The 18,374-nt window shown below is 40.1% G+C and overlaps 1 protein-coding gene across 5 annotated transcripts in view; it reads left to right on the top strand.

Annotated features, from left to right (window-relative positions):
- The window catches only part of Samd12 (sterile alpha motif domain containing 12), a 425,431-nt gene that overhangs the window by 164,718 nt on the left and 242,339 nt on the right, over positions 1-18,374 (top strand). For 4 of the 5 annotated variants that reach the window (XM_052747811.1, XM_052747808.1, XM_052747807.1 and 1 more), the window contains exon 3: positions 10,837-10,966. In XM_052747811.1, the coding sequence (XP_052603771.1) occupies positions 10,837-10,966 (130 nt within the window). The remainder of the gene's footprint in view (positions 1-10,836; positions 10,967-18,374) is intronic. The other variant, XM_052747810.1, reaches the window with a different exon arrangement.

Here is an 18,374-nt window from a genome sequence, read left to right as displayed (position 1 = left end):
CTCAAGAAGTGAGGAAAGAGATGCAAACTTTTTACTGAAGACCTCTAGTCATATTGCACCTGATCCCTTTGCAGTGAAGACATCACTGTCATGTATCCACTCTACTGTTGTTCCAAAGGCATTGTTGCAGAAATATGTAATGATAATAATCAATAGCATCGTAATAGTTTATATTTGTTTTCATATTTGCTTTTGTTGTGATTTTATCATTCACATAAAAAATGCTAATAACATATGCATGCAGTGTGGTTATGCCTTTGTGTGTTGTACACACATCTCTTGTAGGCTGTGTTCATGTGTGTGGTTGAGTGGTGGGTTTTCCTGCTATGTTAAGTCAAGTCAGACTCAAAGCACAGTGTGATCCTCTCCCTTTATATCTCCTGACAAGATTAGCAATTGAGCTAATAGAAAGAACAGGCCTTGGTAACCAAAGCTGTACAGGTTGCTAGATGCTGTAGCTGAAGTTTTCTCTCCTGCCCAGCCCCACAGACCCCGCAGCCACTTATAAAATAATCACTCAGAAGCTTATATTAATTAAAACTGCTCAGCCATTAGCTCAGGCTTACCACTGACTAGCTCTTACATTTAAACTAACCCGTAATTCTTATTTATATTTAGCCACATGGCTTGGTACCTTTTCTCAGTTCTGCCTTCACATCTTGCTTCCTCTGTGTCTGGCTGGTGACTCCTGACTCTTCCCAGAATTCTCTTCTCTGCCAGTCCCACCTATACTTCCTGCCTGGCTACTGGCCAATCAGCATTTTATTTATTAACCAATCAGAGCAACACATTCACAGCATACAGAACGACATTCCCATCAAGATGCAACTTGTGTCTTGTTGTTTGCCTGTTTATTCTATGAGATTTTATTGTTAGGAACCCTGGTGCCAACAGCATGCACTTTGGAGATAGTAGATTTTACTAGCCTTGCTTACAAGCACCCCCTGTGACACTTTCAATCGGCATCTGCACATGTAGGTTGATCAGCAGCATCTGCACACATAGGTAGATTAGTAGCATCAGCATATCTGGGTAGGTTAGCAGTATCTGCTCATTTGAGTAAATAGTTTGTCTTTCTTTATAAATAGCCATGTGATCTACCGGGGGAATATGAGCTGTGTCTTTGGTACGTGGTTAGGACACTTTGGAAACAGGGAAGGCTGACAGTGAGTCTGAGGCAGAAACCAGTGGTTAACTGTCCATAAACTCCAGGAGGTCATATTTGTGTAGTTCTCAGAATAAATAGAATGTCTGAATAAGAAGGGACATACCAATGCCTCTCTTCATTTAATTTTCTTCATTTCTCCTTTTTACTGTATTTTCTCACCTTTCTCTCATATCCATCTCTATCCAATGTTGCCCAATCCTACTCCTTCTTTAGCAGCTTTCTGTCAGTCTTTTTTTAAAGGATCAATTTGAAAGAAAATCTTCTCTCATTCAATACATCCAACTGCAGTATCACCTCCATCCACTCCACATAGTCCCCACTTCCCACCTTTCCTCTTCCCCACCAGATCCACTCAGTGTATGTAACACTATTTCACTGTGCCCACAACTCAAGTTACCTGGTCTCCAAGGAGCACCGGTGCCCACTGTGCCATGCCAAATCAAGCTTGAGAATTCAGTGGAGAAGCCTATGAATACAGTCAAAGATGCATTAATGTATTCTTTCTGGACACATAATATTGTGCATTCGGTACTATTTAAATGCCTTAGATAAACAGTTTCTAATGCTTTCACAAACCTCAGGGTAAGAATTATCTGTCATATATTGAAGTGAGAAGTATGTTCAGAATGGTCCAGGGACTGTTTCAAGATCCATGGTACTGGTGATTGATGAAGCAGGCTTCCACTGAAAGCCTGCATGGCTCCAAATGCCAAACTTCTCTTGTCTCATCATTCTCTCTGTCAATCAAAAAAAAGAAAGAAAAGAAAAAAAAAGATTAAGACTCAGGGTTGTGAGCTATGCTGCTAAGAATTATGGTGCTAGACAGCTTCGGCATTATTTTTTCTGCAAATTCTGCAACTTCTGCTCAGTCAGTACAAGAAAAATCTAATGGGAGGAGAGGATGCTTCAACTTGAGAATGTCAAGAGCACAGCTGGGACTTGAACCAGTTTTCTGACACTTTGAGGATATAGGAGCTGTAATAAATATATGATGACGTTCCAGACAGTTCTTCCATTGGTTCGCCAGACGATTACTGAGTGCCTTGTGCAGGGCACTGTTCTAAAGTTTGGAATTTCTCACAGAATAAGAAAGACTTCAACTTTTATACAAGGTACAAGTCACTGAGAAGAGTCACATCGTAAACAATAGATCAAATGAGTGAATTATGTAGTGTGCTGCATGTGCTTGCCTCAGAGAAAGAAGCAGTAGAGTGAGGTAAAGAGAACCGGAAGTGCCCGAGGGAGGGATGTTGGATTTCTAAACAGGGAGACAGGGATTATGACTCTTACTGAGAAGGAACATTTGAGCAAAGGCTGATGGAGGTAAGGAGTAAGACATGCAGATATAAGAGCATTCAAGGCAAAATAAGTGGACATCATTGGCACTTCTAAGCAAGCAAAGAGATTGCAATAGTGAGAAAGGAAAGTATTAAGGAGGCATGATCAAAATTACATCAGTGACATTTGGTATAGAGATTGTGTGAAGCCCAATATACCATTTTAAATGTTTAAAATGAAGACTAAGGGAAGACAGAATTCTATTGGTTGTGCTGGAACAGTCAGATGCAGTTGGCTAGGTATAGCATGCTACTCCCTCCAATTGAGTTTTGAGAGCATAATGATAAGAGAGATGGAGTTTGATATACTTAATCATAGGTCCCTCAGGTTTCTCTAGTAGATTCTATGTGGAATATAAGAGAAACAGAAGTATCTATTGTGAATATAAGCAAGAGAAGGGAGTCTCTATCAAAAAATCGGGGTGGAAATACAGTTTGCAGTTCATCACTTTATATCATGGTATGAAAACAAAATCATTAGATCCACACAGAGCTCTGATGCTGTGGGATGTTCTGTATGTCAAATGTGTTGCTCTGATTGGTTAATAAATAAAACACTGATTGGCCAGTAGCCAGGCAAGAAGTATAGGCGGAACAAGCAGAGAAGAATTCTGGGAAGTGGAAGGCTGAGTTAGAAAGACACTGCCAGCCGCTGCCATGAGAAGATGTTAAGATACCAGTAAGCCGTGGCAACTTATAGATTAATAAAAATGGGTTAATTTAAGACAGAAGAATTAGCTAGCAAGAAGCCTGCCACAGCCATGCAGTTTGTAAGCAATATTAGTCTCTGTGTGTTTATTCGGTTGAGTCTGAGTAGCTGCAGGACTGGCGGGTGAGAGAAATTTGTCCTGACCATGGGCCAGGCAGGAAAACTCTAGCTACACTCTGATGTGGCATGAAAATTACATTCCATACAGCTAGTGGTGATGAAATCTGTCTTCCTTTTGATAGAGGATACAACTCAAGAATTATCGAGACAGATAACGGAAGTTCAACTTTAATTTTGGCATGACAGCACCACTAGTGCTCATTAACAGTGAATGGGTAGTTTCACATAGACGTTTAGGAAATCTGTGGAGTTTTAGGAAGAACCTTGAATCTGTAAAGATAAAAGAGAACAGTGGGTGGGAGGAGAGTGGAGAGTGTAGCTATTCATATATTAGGGGACTGATAGGGAGTCCTTAAGCAAAGTCACTCATTCCTACACACACACACACACACACACACACACACACACACACACACACACGCACACACAAACACATGAAGACACACAAAGCCTTAATATATCCATCCTAGTCAAGCTCTTTGAACCACCATTTTAGATGTCTTACATTGGATTGGATTTCTGTGTTAGATCTTAAACAGGAACTAATTGATGACTCAGAGTCCTGCAGATTTGCCATATGTGTGAGTCTGCAGCACCAAGTAATGAAAAAGAACATTACTAAGTTCCAATGTGGACAAACAAGAGAAAATTTCTCTCAGACTCTCCTTATACTCACTTTTTTTAAAAAGCTTATTTTAATGTCTCTAGCACAGTGGTCTCTAGAACAGTGGTCCTCAGACTTCTAGTCCTGAGCACTCTGTTACATTCTTAAAAGTTACTGAGAGCCTCAAAGAGCTTTTATTGTCATGGCTGGTACAAATATCAGAGAATAACCAACAGAATGGTTAGTGGGTGTTTGAAATTATGAATTTAAACCTTAAAAATTGAATTGGGATTCAGAAAAAAATTTGCCTACAAGATGCAACAGCTCTGATTTGAATCTAGTTCATTTGAAGAAGACTCAAAAGTTTAGATTTCTGTAAGTTTAGCATACGTCAATTGTGTGACTCAGTGATGATCAAAATTTTAGCTTGTCAGCAAACAATTTTATTTTTATAGTCAAAACACTAAGGATACTGCCATGGAGAGGGGGCAGTATGTACAAATTACAGTGGGCAATGGAGAGTAAACGTTCTCTAGCATGTTTGAAAAAGCTAACAAAGCCATACTATATAATTGAAGTAGTACTCGTGTTGCTTCACCATTTGCTGCTATTCAAGAACTGTTAGAAGAAGGTATCAACAGTGTTGAGAAATGATGATATCATTGTAGTGATGTTAAAAGTATGGCTAAAGATGAACGAATGTGAAAGCACATTACACTTGCATGCAGTCCTTCAACCACGAGGACATATGCTCTGTTTTTGTTTTTGTTTTTGTTTTTTTCCTGGAAGTGTTCTATCAGGGAGTTGTCTTCTCTTAGGGAGGCCTGTGTCTTAAAAGCTTCATTGGCCATAATATATTTAGTTCCAAACCAAGAAGAACCATAGGAAGTGAACTTCATGGGCCACGGAGATAGGTCAGATGGTAAAGTGCCTGACTGACTTGCAAGCATGAGAACCTGCATTGGATCCCTAGAATGCACACACGCACACACTCACACAAATACCAAAAAAAAAAAAGTTGTGTTAGTTAGCGGGCACTTGTGATCTCAGCCCTAAGAGGGAAGAGACAGATGGATCCCAGGCTTACTGGTCAACCATCCTAGCTTATTTGATAAGTTCCAGGCCAGTGAGAGACCAGTCTCAAATAGTAGGATAGACGCTATCTAAAGAATAGCACCCAACATTGTCCTTTGACCACCACATGCATGTGTACCTACACACACAGAGCACACAAAATAACAGTAAAATAAGTGAACTTCATAGATTGCCAACTGAATATAATAGTTAAGAAACCTCTTCACAATATACTGTACATTTCTTTCCATGAAAGAGTTAAAGTGGGCATTTTGTGGACTACAAAGTTTCTTTTTGATATTTAGAGACTGCTAACTAAATGAATGAACATTTAAAGCCACCAAAGTAGACACAGATAATTTATAAATGCATGTTTCTTTCTCCTCTTTCTTCCCTCTCTTCTTTCTTCTTTCTGCAGTCTTAACTATGATACCACAAAAGTAGTCAGCAAAAGAGGACAGGGAACTAAAGAAAGCATATGTGATGGTTTGAATAACAATGACCCTCTATAGACCCATATTTGAATCATTGGTGCCCCGTTGATAGAACTGTTTTGGAAGGTTTAGGAGGTATGGCCTTGTTGGAGGAGGTGTGTCACTGGGGAAGGGTTTTAAGGTTTCAAAAGCCCACCTTATTCCCAGTATGCTCTCTGCCTCATGGTCATGTCATAAGATGTAAGCTCTCAGCTACTACTCCAGCACCATGCATGCCTGCTTGATGTCATGCTTCCCACCACGATGGTAATGAATTCACTTTTTGAAACTATAAACCCCAAATAAACTCTTTCTCGTCTAAGTTGCCTTGATCTTGGTGTCTTATAACAAAAACAGGCAATTAATTAAGACAAGGCATTGTAGGAAAGTAAAAGAAGGAAGCTCCTATAGCATGCCAAACTGGCTTATAATGAGGTGCTGAAGTCACATTTGCCACTTTCTGATAGTTGTCTATGAGCCTCACTTCCCACCAATGGCTATAAAAAAAGCTAAGCTCTCTGGTTTTTCACAATTAACCATTTAGGACTCACACAAACTCATCCAGTAGAGACTTTACACAGTAATTACATGCTTGCAATTACAGTGTTCTCTTATAATTCGAAGCCAAGTAAATTAAGAGGGAATTTGTATTGCTAAAAGAAAAAAAAGATAAGGGGTAATTAGATTAAAAAATAAAATTTGGCTTTAAAGGCAGTATGTTCTTTCAATACTAAATTTCTTTAAAGCACTTAATTATTTCATTAATTATCAGAAAATTTTCATCTTTACCTTGGAAAGCTCAAAATTTACTACATAAGACTACTTTCTGGCTAAACACAAATTATAAATTACTATAAAACATAGCTGAAATTAGTACATATGGACAAATTAAATTAAAAATCATTTGTAAAAATAATAATATTTTTCAAACAACCTTTCCCTCAGGATATGAGTCTTGCAGAAACTGTCTGTAAAAGAGAAAGTAAAAGTGTCTGAAATGCATTTTCATTTTGTCGATATAAAGACCAGGACTAGTTCAGAAAGGAAATGTCTGGAATCCTGCTTCATGTCACAGTGCACAGAGGTTAAGATAATAAACTGCCTCAGGCCTCTTTTAGGGCAGCAAAACAAACCAAAATTGTCTCTGGGGTTGTAAATCGAGGAATGATGTGGTAAAACTGAGCATGCAGAAAGAGAACTGGGGTAAATATTTTTTTAATGTTTGCCGTTGGGCAGGTTTTTTTTTTTTTTCTATTAGTTTACTGTTCCTAGCAAATATGAAATGCTTTATCTCAGCTGTTTGGACTATTATTATTTGGGTTTAGTTTCCTACTGTGAGGGGAAAAAGAAGACCTGGCAGCTATTTTTTAAAATGAGAAAATGATCATCTAGTGATAGATACAAAGAGGAGCGTGAGCACTGGAAGGCAGAGAGAAGGAAGCCAGTGCAAGGATGGGACACCTACGCACCTCCTGCTCTTACCTTCTGGAGAGGGCAGTATGCTAATTTCATGCATGGCAATAGATTTAGCCTCTTGTTCCAATTCATGCATAGAAGTAAGTTTAAGCTCCTCAAGGGCATCAGGTTATGGTATTCACTCTCAAAGCTCGATTGAGGTTGAGAAGGAGTTGATGGGATGCTGCTACAAGGAGCTATGACTGAGGATCATCTTGGTGCTACAAAAGGGAAGTGGAGGGAGAATAAATCTAAAACCTAGAGCAGACTGGGGGATTGTTGTCATTATGACTCATTAATGCTACCCCTTAACTAGCTGATGTGTAGCAGACTAATAACAATTTAATAATGGGACCCTGGTTAAGAACTAACTGATAAACAGGGTCATGACTTTCAATCACAATTGGTTAGAGATATTAAACAGTGAATTTTAGTAGTAGGAGCTCAGCCCCACCCCCCATTCCATTTGTTATGTTCTCATGGGAGAGTATCCCTGTAAGTTCACATAGTCTCAAGCTAGAGTTTACTCCTTTCAAGCAGATATCACCAAATTCATAATTAGTTATAATAGAATATATTCTGAAGGAAAAAGTGATTGTTAGCTTTAAAACCACTGAGTATCTGATAAAAGGAAAATATCTAAGAAAGGCATCCATGACAGGCAGGTGAGGATGTGTTCTGAGTTGACTTGACAAGTTTGGGTAAATCATCCTTTGAAGCCCAGCTGTAGGGCTTGAGTCCTCTGTTCCTTAGGAAATGAGTAAGTTAAAGAATGACCTTTCCGGAAAAGGAAGTTTAATGTATTGATGTATAAGTAACTTCATTCTCCTGCCTTCCCTGTCCTAATTTACAGTCTTCTCTGACTGGTTTATAGGAGTCTTCAAAAAATTTGATTAGCTTTACTTGAGAGAAACTTGCAGGAGTTTCAGGATAATGATGTGTCAGCTCTAAACTCATTCAGCTAATCTGAGGGGAAAGTTTTCAGAGTAGGAAAGAACCAGACTCAGAGGTGCTGACTTGTGAAACATGCTGCAAAGTACATTTCTACCTAAAAGCTCTCAAATTCTAGTTTTTTGATCATGCAAAAGGAAAGAATATCACGATGGGCAGAAGAAAAAAGATTAAACATCAGCATCAAAACAACAGCAGCTATAAAAACATGTGCTCACTTGAATTCTTCAAGACCAAAGTTCTTCTCTCTCATCAGAATTAGGAAAACAGCCCATATGATTTCAAACAGAAGAAGACAATGGCTGCATCCTTAGATGGGGCTGAAGAGTGGTAGGCAGAGATGGCCATGTTTGATTAGGAGCCACATGAGCTCAGCATACTGTAGGAAAGAGCAGCCAGGACTGGACCTGAAGCCTATTGCTGATTAGTGAGTCATGCCTAAGAATACTGGTTGAATGAAAATCATCTCGGTTCATTAACTCATTCAGTTGCTATTTTTTTGCCTGTACCTGCACCATCTGTCTTGTTATATGCAAGACACTCAGGAGAGCACAGTGATAGAGAAGCTTCTTGGTGTTCTCATTACTTGAGTTGTAGATCAAACCACCACAAATCCTAGAGATGTGTTGAGAATTAATTTGGAGCATTAAGAAGCCCAGGCTTTTGCTTTATGGCATCTGTGATCCCCAACCAGAAGATTCAGAGGCTTGAGGTCAGATTTATCTGATGTTTGTTTGTTCATTTTATTAATGGTTGATAGTGGATGTTAGGGAAGACCTTTGTGAGGGAATGATGGAAACTCCTACATATGATCTCATACCATGATCTAGACTACAGCATGGTGGTTGAGTTCCAAGGGTGAACACTGAAGTGTGAGCCAGGTAGAAGCTGTGTCTTTTATGGCCTAGCCTCAGAAATAATGTAGCATAAATTCCACTGTACTCCATTGGTCAGGATGGTCACATGCCGTGCTGAAATTCAGTGGCTGAAAACATTGGTTCTTAATAGCAGAAGTAATACCAGTCACATTGCATAAAGTATATGCACATATATGCTATCATTTTGCAAAAATATATTCTAATTAACTTGATAAGCACAAAAATTATTACATGTTGGCTTAGTTACTTTTCTATTGTCGTGATAAAAACACAATTACCATTGTTAATTTATAAAAGAAAACGTCTAATTTGGCTTATGGTTTCAGAGAGTGAGAGCCCATGATCATGGAGGGAAGGAATAACTGGGAGTTCACATCTGGATCCAGAACCTCAGTGCATACAGAGACAGATAAAGCACTAGAAATGGCCCAAGCCCACGCCCAGTGGCACACCTCCTCCAACGAGGTCATACCTCCTATCCCAGATAACTGTACCAACTATTCAAATATAGGAGCTATGGGAGCCTTTGACATTCAAACCACAACACATAACAAAGTAAAAAGTGAAAGTATTACTTGTGATTATTTTGTATGTGACAGTTCAAGGAATCATTCAATTAGAAGCATATTAATAAGAAGTGCTACCCAAGTATTTGCATATTCCTTCCCCCTCTCCCCATTTTTGATAAACATCTCATGATCTATCTATACCACTCTCTCTTAATACTTTTTTCTTAAAATTGGAACATTGGAGTGGAGTAATTAAAAATTGCTTAAAAACAAACTAGATATTATAAACTAGAAAATATATTCTGTATCATAATTTCTTTGACATAAATAATGGTCAAGAGTAAGCAAGCAAAGAATAATTGCAGGCCAGACCTACTTCTTTATGTTAAATGTTCTAAAACTGAAGCAAGTCTTTCTCTGTAAAATAAAAATGAAATGTTCATAAGCATTTGGAAGATATAATTCACACTCCTGCCAATTTAAGGCTGTCTGCTTGCCTTAATCTAACAGGTTGAAAGAGGAGTAAAATAAAAGAGTACCTAGATCTCTTTACCAATGAAGATATTTTAAAGAATTCTCAATATTTCAGCCCTACCGTTTGGGTTCAGAATGATAAAAATAAAATCATTGACATAGGAACTTTCAGGTAGCCTAACCTAAATTCCTAGGATCCATAAGGGAGAAGACAGAGCCAAGGCTTATTAATAAATGTATTTGCAATCTGCCATTTATCAAAGGCTTGGCCTTTACATCCTGTTTTTTTATTTTTATTTTTCATTACTTATGACCAGTTCCCTGGGAGATCCAGTGATCAGTAAAAGGCCCTGACTAGCTGGCTTCTATATAAAGCCTAAGGACTCCCATTATCTTATTACCATTCCCCACATGCTGGAAGAATTGACTCCTTGCTTTCCCACTGTGGCATGACTAATGTTCCCAGGCTTCATGGGACACCCTGAGTCCAGAGCCCCCAGGCAGACTAGCACTTTTTAGTATGCTGGCATCTAAGTCTTCTAGCAGTCAGTCCTGAAATAATTATTCTCACCTGCTGGGGCAAGTGCTCTAGTAGGCACCTGGGATATCAGGGAGGAGAGAGAGACACCTCCAGCAAACAGAAAGGCACTTGACAATGGCTATTTCACCCCTAAAACTTAAGTACCTGTGTGGAAACCCTATTACCATGTTGCTAGAATATTTAGAAAATGCTACTTTCTGGGGGATTATCCCAGAAGAGATAATAACTCAAGAATGAGTAAAACTTTTACTGCCTTTCTTCTTGCACCTTTTCGTGTGTGTGTGTGTGTGTGTGTGTGTGTGTGTGTGTGTGTGTGTGTGTGTGTCTGTGTGCATGTCTGTATGTATGTGTATGTGTGTGTTTGTGTGTCTGTGTGTTTTCAATAATGAAGGTTGCAGAGGTTAGGAGAAAACAAGAGTTATATATTTCTCTTTGGGAAATTCAGGCTATAGCCTTCACCAAGCACACTAGGATGTTGAACATTCGTGCCTTTCCAGGCATGGGGCCACATTAACAGACACTCCTTCTCTTCTCTCTCCACAGTCAGCCACGGTGAAGCTGTCAAAACCAGTGGCCCTGTGGACCCAGCAGGATGTCTGCAAGTGGTTGAAGAAGCACTGTCCAAATCAGTATCAGATCTACAGTGAGTCATTCAAACAACATGACATAACTGGTAAAGTCTGCAGTATCCAAGACTCTCCTCTTTCCCCTCGCCCTCCCTCATCATCATGGCCTTTTCCTGTGCCCATACAGCAAAACAGTATCTTCCTGCTGGAGTTCCCTGCTAGAAGTTGGCTCTAGAGCAGGCGATAAAGTCCTGACCACATGAGCCATGATACTGAATGAATCGGTGCTTAATAGAGGAAAATGGATTTTGAAGATCTAATACAAGTGTTTGGGGGGGGGGGCATGGATCCTAGAGTAAACAAGTCCTAACGAAAAGAAGAGAAGTCTTGCTAATCAACTTGGTTTTAGGATGAGTGTGGGGATTTGTGAAGGTGAAGCCTTTCTACATGGGAGAATCTTTCCTTTTTCCCCCTCATTAAGTCAAGTGTATTGACTTTTCTGACTGATTAGCTACATATGTGCAACTAATGATGTAGAAGAATCAATAGTAGAAAGTCATTTTCCCTGCCAAACCAGTCCTGTCCTGTCAGTCATAAAGGTGCACTCTGCTTTGTCCCCATCCAGAGGCTAAGTTTCTCAAGCCAAGTTGTACTCCTTACTGTCACTGAGATGAGCACATTAAGGTCACATAGTGAAACTACTTTTCCAACAAGGGTCTTAAAGTTTTCCATTGAGGGGATAAAGAAGTGTTTGGGGCCCCCCTGGCAGTAGGATCAGGATCCATCCCCAGTGCATGAGCTGGCTTTTTGGAGCCCACCACCTGTGGTCGGACACCTGACACAGCCTTGATGCGGGGGGAGGGGCTTAGGCATGCCTCTACTGAATGTACCAAGCTCTGTGGATTCCCCATGGGAGACCTTGCCTTGTTGGAAGAGGGAATGGGGGGGTGGGTTGCAGGGGAAAGGGAGGCAGGAGGGGTGGAAGGAGAGAAGACAGGAGGAATCTGTGATTGGTATGTAAAATGAATTTTTACATAATTTTTAATTAAAAAAGAAGTATTTGAAATCAGAGAAGCAGGATGGTTAGATGTGCTGCAAAGGCCTTTTCTATCACTGCTCTCAGCAGGGGATGGACATGAGTGAGAAGTGCTGTCCCCACCTTTGTGCCCACCACTAGAGCAAGGAGGAACACATCTGGACTTGATCTGTGCCAAGATTCTACATGCATATTTAAAGCTCTCCTCCCCACTCCCCTGCACAGCTATGCACTGAAAGACAGGGTTGAGGAGCACTGCTCTATGGGAAGGAATGCTTGAGAATCATGAGTCTGGTCTTGAACCTTCCTGTCTCCTAATAGAAAACTGAGCCCCTAGTGGGAAAAAAAATCACTTGCCTTGGGATTGCCAAGAACTCTAGACACCAAACCTTTTCCTAAGTCTGTGTTCTACTTTGAGAAATACTAATTTTTCTCGTTCTGATTACTTCCATTACTTTGGAAGGGGATGCATTAAGGAGAATGTACTTCCCTCCAAGTTCAGTTTTCCCATCCAACTCTGCTGTCAGGAGCAGATCTTCCACCTCCCTAAGTAAAATTTGACTGGGGGTTCTCAGAGTGCATCCAATGGCATCCCTGAACCCTAGAGAAACAAGGAGGGGGTGTGTCAGATTGAGAGAAGGGTGTCAACCAAGAGCTGTTCCCTTCAAGGCTGTCTTACACACTTTATTCAGTAAGGAAGATTATCTTGGAAACAGGGTTCTAGCTACTCAAGTTTTCTTTAGATGTACAGCTGGATAATTTTAGAGTCTTGCTGTGTAATTAATGGGTAATTGTACAATAAACATGCCCAGGTATATCTCAATCTGTTTTAACAAAAGAGTAAATTTCTGACTTAAAAATGGTCATTTTCTGTTATCCCACCCACCCACCCAAGCTACTGATGATGCCCTTTAAAATGAAATCCCTAGGACCTTAAAGGTAGTGAGGGTGCATAGCCTTAAAGTGTCTGGATTTCACATTCTAGTCCCTTGTCTTAAAGTATATGTACAAGGAAAGCTCACAGAGGATCTGTTGATCGACTCCAAGAGTGATTAGTCCATCAGAACCATTTGCCTGATAGCAGTTATCTCCATCAGATAATGGCTGCTTATGGTCTTTTAATTCCTGCATGATGGTAGTGGCAAAGCCTTTTCACAATCTTGCTCGGGAGCAGTGGTATCACTTATTAGTGGTGGAAATTATGGCATACCCTCAAGAGACAGGTGAGTCTTAGAAAGGCTTATCTAAGGAGGATGGACGGTATCCTCAGAGTGAGCGACTTCAGAGTGGAGGGAATAACCGAGTGCTTGGCTAAGTGACCAGAAGTAAAGGCATGAGAGTGCAGTGTGGTAGAGCTGTCACACCACTCTCGACAGTGTCTTTAGCCTCCACAACACACCTCTGTTGTCAGTGAACCACCACACAGGTCTGAGCTCAAGATAACACTGCTTCCTCTGGCCAATCATTCAACCTCACTTCGTTGTCTCCAAAATAAAGATAGTTCTTAAAATATCACAGAGCTGTGAAAATTAAGTTAAAAATTATAGGTAAGCCAGTAGGCTAACCCTTCTACCTGCAAGACTATGTTCTTATTTCTGTCAAGTTTTATCTGGAATTGTAAAAGAAAAAAGAAAAAAAAGAAGAAAAAGAAGAAGAAGAAGAAGAAGAAGAAGAAGAAGAAGAAGAAGAAGAAGAAGAAGAAGAAGAAGAAGAAACCCCTGACTTTATTCTAAGATCAACCTATTTCTGGCAGGGAAGGAAAGTAGGGAATTATTTGGGGACTTGGGGAGCAGAGAGAATGATTTCAGAGTAACATTTGGTCCATATCTTTTTGACATTTACCTGTCAAAAGCCACAGAACAACCACTCCCTTCCCTTGTTCTCTGACCTCAGCTCCTCTCCAGATGAATGTGTAGCACCTAAATCATCCCAAGTCCCATGTGACCAGCCACTAGCTTCTAGAATTTGTACCAGTCTGCAGTAGCTGGCCACCTGACATTAGAAGCTCCATAGTACCCAGTATCCTTAAAGTCTGTGATGATAACCAGGAAAAATATGTCCATTAAAATTAAAATGGGGCTAGGAGCATTGTTAAATGGGTAGAGTGCCTAGATAGTCTTATACAAAGCCCTGGGTTTGGTCCCCAGCACCACATAAACCAACTATGGTGGTACACACTTATAATCTCACCATATGGGAGGTAGAAACAGGAAAATCAGATGTTCAATGTTATTCTCAACTATCTAGTGAGTTACAGGCTAGCCTGGGATACGTGAGACCCTGCCTCAAAGCAAAACAACAAAAACCAATTTAAATGTAATGTCATGGCAAACCTCAATAGCCTGTGTGCAACCAGTAGCGTGACTTGGGGAAAAGACAAGAGCTGCTGCAAGGAACAGGTCACAGCCCAGAGATGCAGCATTACTGTGTGCTCAGAAAACTCCAGTTTGCTTCCCTTTTGTGAGAGAGAGAGAGAGAGAGAGAGAGAGAGAGAGAGAGAGAGAGAGAGAGAGATCCAGTACCACCCTTGTGGTGCTGCTGAGAAAAGTGACCCCATCACAGGAAGCATACAACAAATGTGGACTGCTACAGCTTTCCTCTACGCTGTCCTGATTTCCAAGAAACGAGACCACACATATAAGCCCTGTTGAATTCGTCTAGTTCTATTTTCCTGAACACTGGGAAAGTAGTGCCCGAAGGGGAAACAAAATAGTTTGGGCTGGTACATACCCTGTGCGAATCTGAAAGGCTAGGAACAAGATTATTTACCTGTCTGCTGACGGATGCTGTTAATTTATTTTTTTCCTTAAAACAAGGATAAACAGGTTCTTGCTCACTGAGGGACCATGTTCTGTCAGTGTAACATATAACATAAACACCCCTTGACTTCGAGGCAGCCAGTCCAGTGAGTGCAATTAAAATGAACATATATTAAATGCACAGAGAGGGAGAAGCAGTCGGTGGGTTTCCTGAGTCAAATCATTCTCGATGTTCTTCACCCCAACCTTTAAGACACAGTAAGGAGCTACTTGATGTCACACGAGCTAGTCCCCATCAGCATGAGAGTGATGTTTAACTTAAAGGGTCATTGGGAAGATTAAATGGGATGATATGTGTGAAGGGCCAAGCTTAATGCTGACAAATAGTGGGCATTCATCCATTTAGCAGTGTTTATGGAGCACTTACCACTCAGTGGGTTTGAGAAACAAGTAAATAAGGCAATGGAGGATCCATGTAGGAGGAAAGTGTGTACGTGTCCTTAAAATACTGCCACACCATTTTGTGTTACCTAATTCTGAATGGAAGGAGCTATTTTGCAAGTCTGGGTTATAGATAACTAATAGTATACTAACCCCCCACTTTGATACGCTCTTCTGCTTTAAATACTAATTTTAATTACTAATAGGATATTAATTACTAATGATCAATAGTAGTCTGAAAGTATTTAGTAGAAACGTCTTTGTTTTGAAGATACAGCATTCACCTAACTTTTATTGTCCTGTAATGTTTCATTCGTTACTCTTCTGTGCCTGGTTTATAAACTCAGCTTTCTCATAGATCTACACATAGGAAAATAGATGATATTTTTAGGGTTCAGTAGGGAAGATCTTGAAATATATCCCTGGAGAAAGAGCAGGGACTGTGGTAGAACCAATTTTTAACTATTTACATGTAAATTATGTCCCACAGAGGTTTGCTTGACTCTCTAGCCTCTATGGAAAAGTGATCTTGGCCTTGCATTTGCCCCCTGATTTCAGCCATCCCAACCTGCAATTGTATCTGCTGTTGGGTTCTTTTTTGAACTAATTATTGCACCTTATCAGTTTCCTCAATAATGAATCAAATAAAAATGTTAAACACATATTAATTTTTGTATGTGGGAATGATTTAAACTTTTTTTGTTTTAGACAAGGTCTCATCAAGTGGCCCTAGCTTGTCTGGAACTTGCTAAATACGTACCTGGCCTTAAACTTACAGCATCTCTTCTCCCTCAGTCTCTGAGTGCTGGAATTACAGGAGTGTGCCGTCCTGCCCACCTTGATTTTAACCTTCTGTTTGAAATCGACACATAACCTTAAAACGATTTTCTATTTATACTTTTATGAGCAATTCAACTATATTAATATTTTTCTTATGCCATTGTTTCAAGGACATTAAATTATAACCAGATTTTCAGCTCAGTTGTTGTAAAGTCTAAGAGAAGATATGTTTTAACCCACCAGTGCTTCAAAGCTTTTATAAGTTTCCTATCAGGTTTTCTGATCATTCCATCGTGCTCAGAAGGCACCTGCTATTTTGGGCAGATGTGTTTAATCAGATGAGAAGTTACTTGTGTTAATTCCCTGCAGTAGCATTCTTAAGAAGAAGTGAGATGGTCAGAACACTGGAGAGACATTAGGATATATAGATTGAAATCATCAGATTAGGTGTGAAGGAAAGAAATCCACTTATTTTTCTCTGCTTGCCAGATTCTTTCCCTAGCTTCCTGGAGCTTGGTTTGGAATGCTGATGAGGAGTCTCTGTTGGGATGAGGTGTAAGCTTGCAGGCAGCTTTCAGATTCTCTTTTATGCACAGTTAAGAATCTTTTCAGGTTGGAGGAGATTTCAGCCCCTGGCTGTGCCAAGTATTCCTGGGGTAGCTGCTAAGTCACCCCAACTTCTCTGGTTTCAAACCCAGTATCTGTGAGGACTCTTTCTCCTGCCAACTTTAAAGACATATTTTCATGAGCAGAGCACTCACAATTTCCCTGAATATAAAATATTTTTAAAAGCTACCTTGAATATATGTATGAATGGTTTCTGTTGTTCTATTTCATGCAAAAACAATGTGTGTGCTTTACGTGTCTGCAGGAGTAGAAATCTTTTGAATATTCCTTGAAGATGTTCCTTATTGATTTTTTTCCCTATTTCTAAATAGTCTCCCACATGAGAGATAAATTCCTCTAGATATTTTTTTTAAGAAGTGGAAGGCCTTCTACCATTACCTTTCCCCCTATCTAAAATTATCCTACAGAGGATAATGATTAACACAGAAACTCACAACTGCACTGGGCAATGGTGGCACATGCCTTTAATCCCAGCACTCGGGAGGTAAAGTCAGACGGATCTCAGTGAGTTAGAGGCCAGCCTGGTCTACAGAGTGAGATCCAAGACAGGCACCAAAACTACACAGAGAAACCCTGTCTCGAAAGAAAAAAAAAACTCACAATTGTTCAAAATGCAAAGAATAAATATCAGTGGAGTGCTCAGCCACAAATGGGACATCTACATAACATCCCCTCTCCAAGGCTCAGTGACCATTGTTGAGAACAAGGCAGAGAGATTTTAAAAGCCATTGGTTTGGGAAAAAAATTAGGATGAAACAGTGTTTTCTGAGCATGACAGGACCACTTTTACTGATGAACACACAGCTGTCTGTGTAAGACCCACATAAGATGAAGCTATTCAGCATCCTAGGATGAAAGATGAAAAGGGACCATGAGCCTTCTCTCCTAACTAAGCTGTTACGGACTGTTGGTGGCATCTGGAGTAGGCAGAGTCAGTTTTCTTTAAGGGTGTGGCTCCTGGTAGACAACCACACTACAGCAGATGATCCCAAACCCAGGAGTATATGGACAGCACAAATTGGAGTTGATGAGTTATTTTTTAAGACATTTGGAATGGTATGGAGGTGGGGACAGATCTAGAAGAAGTTAGCAGAGGGAGTTGAAGATGAATATTCTTGGAGAATCTATAAAATATTTTTAAAATAGGCTACTGATATTCATGTCCCTAAAATTTGACAGTCCTGAATATACTGTGGTATAGTAGAATATTATTTTAAGGTGTGTTACTTTTGTTTATGTTGCACTTGTTTAACTTTGTGAAGCTGTGTTACTGTGCCTGTCTAAAACACCTGATGGTTTAATAAAGAGCTAAACGGCCAATAGCTAGGCAAGAGAGAGAAATAGGCAGGACTGGCAGTCACAGAGGCTAAATAGAAGGAGAAATCTGGGAGAAGAGGGAAGAAAGAATGAGAAAGGAGGAGAACTGCAGGGCCCAGCCACCCAGCTAACCCAGCAAGCCACAGAGTAAGAGTAAGATTTACAGGAGTAAGAGGATGGGAAAAGCCCAGAGGCAAAAGGTAGACGGGATAATTTAAGAAAAACTGGCTAGAAGCTAAGCCAAGCTAAGGCCAGGTATTTATAATTAAGAATAAGCCTCTGTGTATGTGATTTAATTGGGAGCTGGGTGGCATGCCCCCCAAAAAGAGTAAAAATAATAAAACACTGTGGGGCAAAGCGAACCACTTCATCTTCCTCAATCCTTTTGAATGTGACTCTATGCATGTGTTAGCATTGTTCTGTCCAGGACTGACTTTTCTGAGCCCCTCCACCCCTTTGACCTTCTGCAATTGTCCAGTTTTATTATGGGCAGTCCTCCGTAGGAACCAATGGGAATGTAGTTAACAAGTTTCAAAAGAAGTGGAATAGTGGCTC

Source organism: Peromyscus californicus, unplaced genomic scaffold (assembly GCF_007827085.1).
Source record: "Peromyscus californicus insignis strain IS unplaced genomic scaffold, ASM782708v3 Scaffold_20__1_contigs__length_68692818, whole genome shotgun sequence".
NCBI lineage: Eukaryota > Metazoa > Chordata > Mammalia > Rodentia > Cricetidae > Peromyscus > Peromyscus californicus.
Note: the sequence above shows the minus strand (reverse complement) of the source record. Positions and strands in the feature narration are given on the sequence as shown.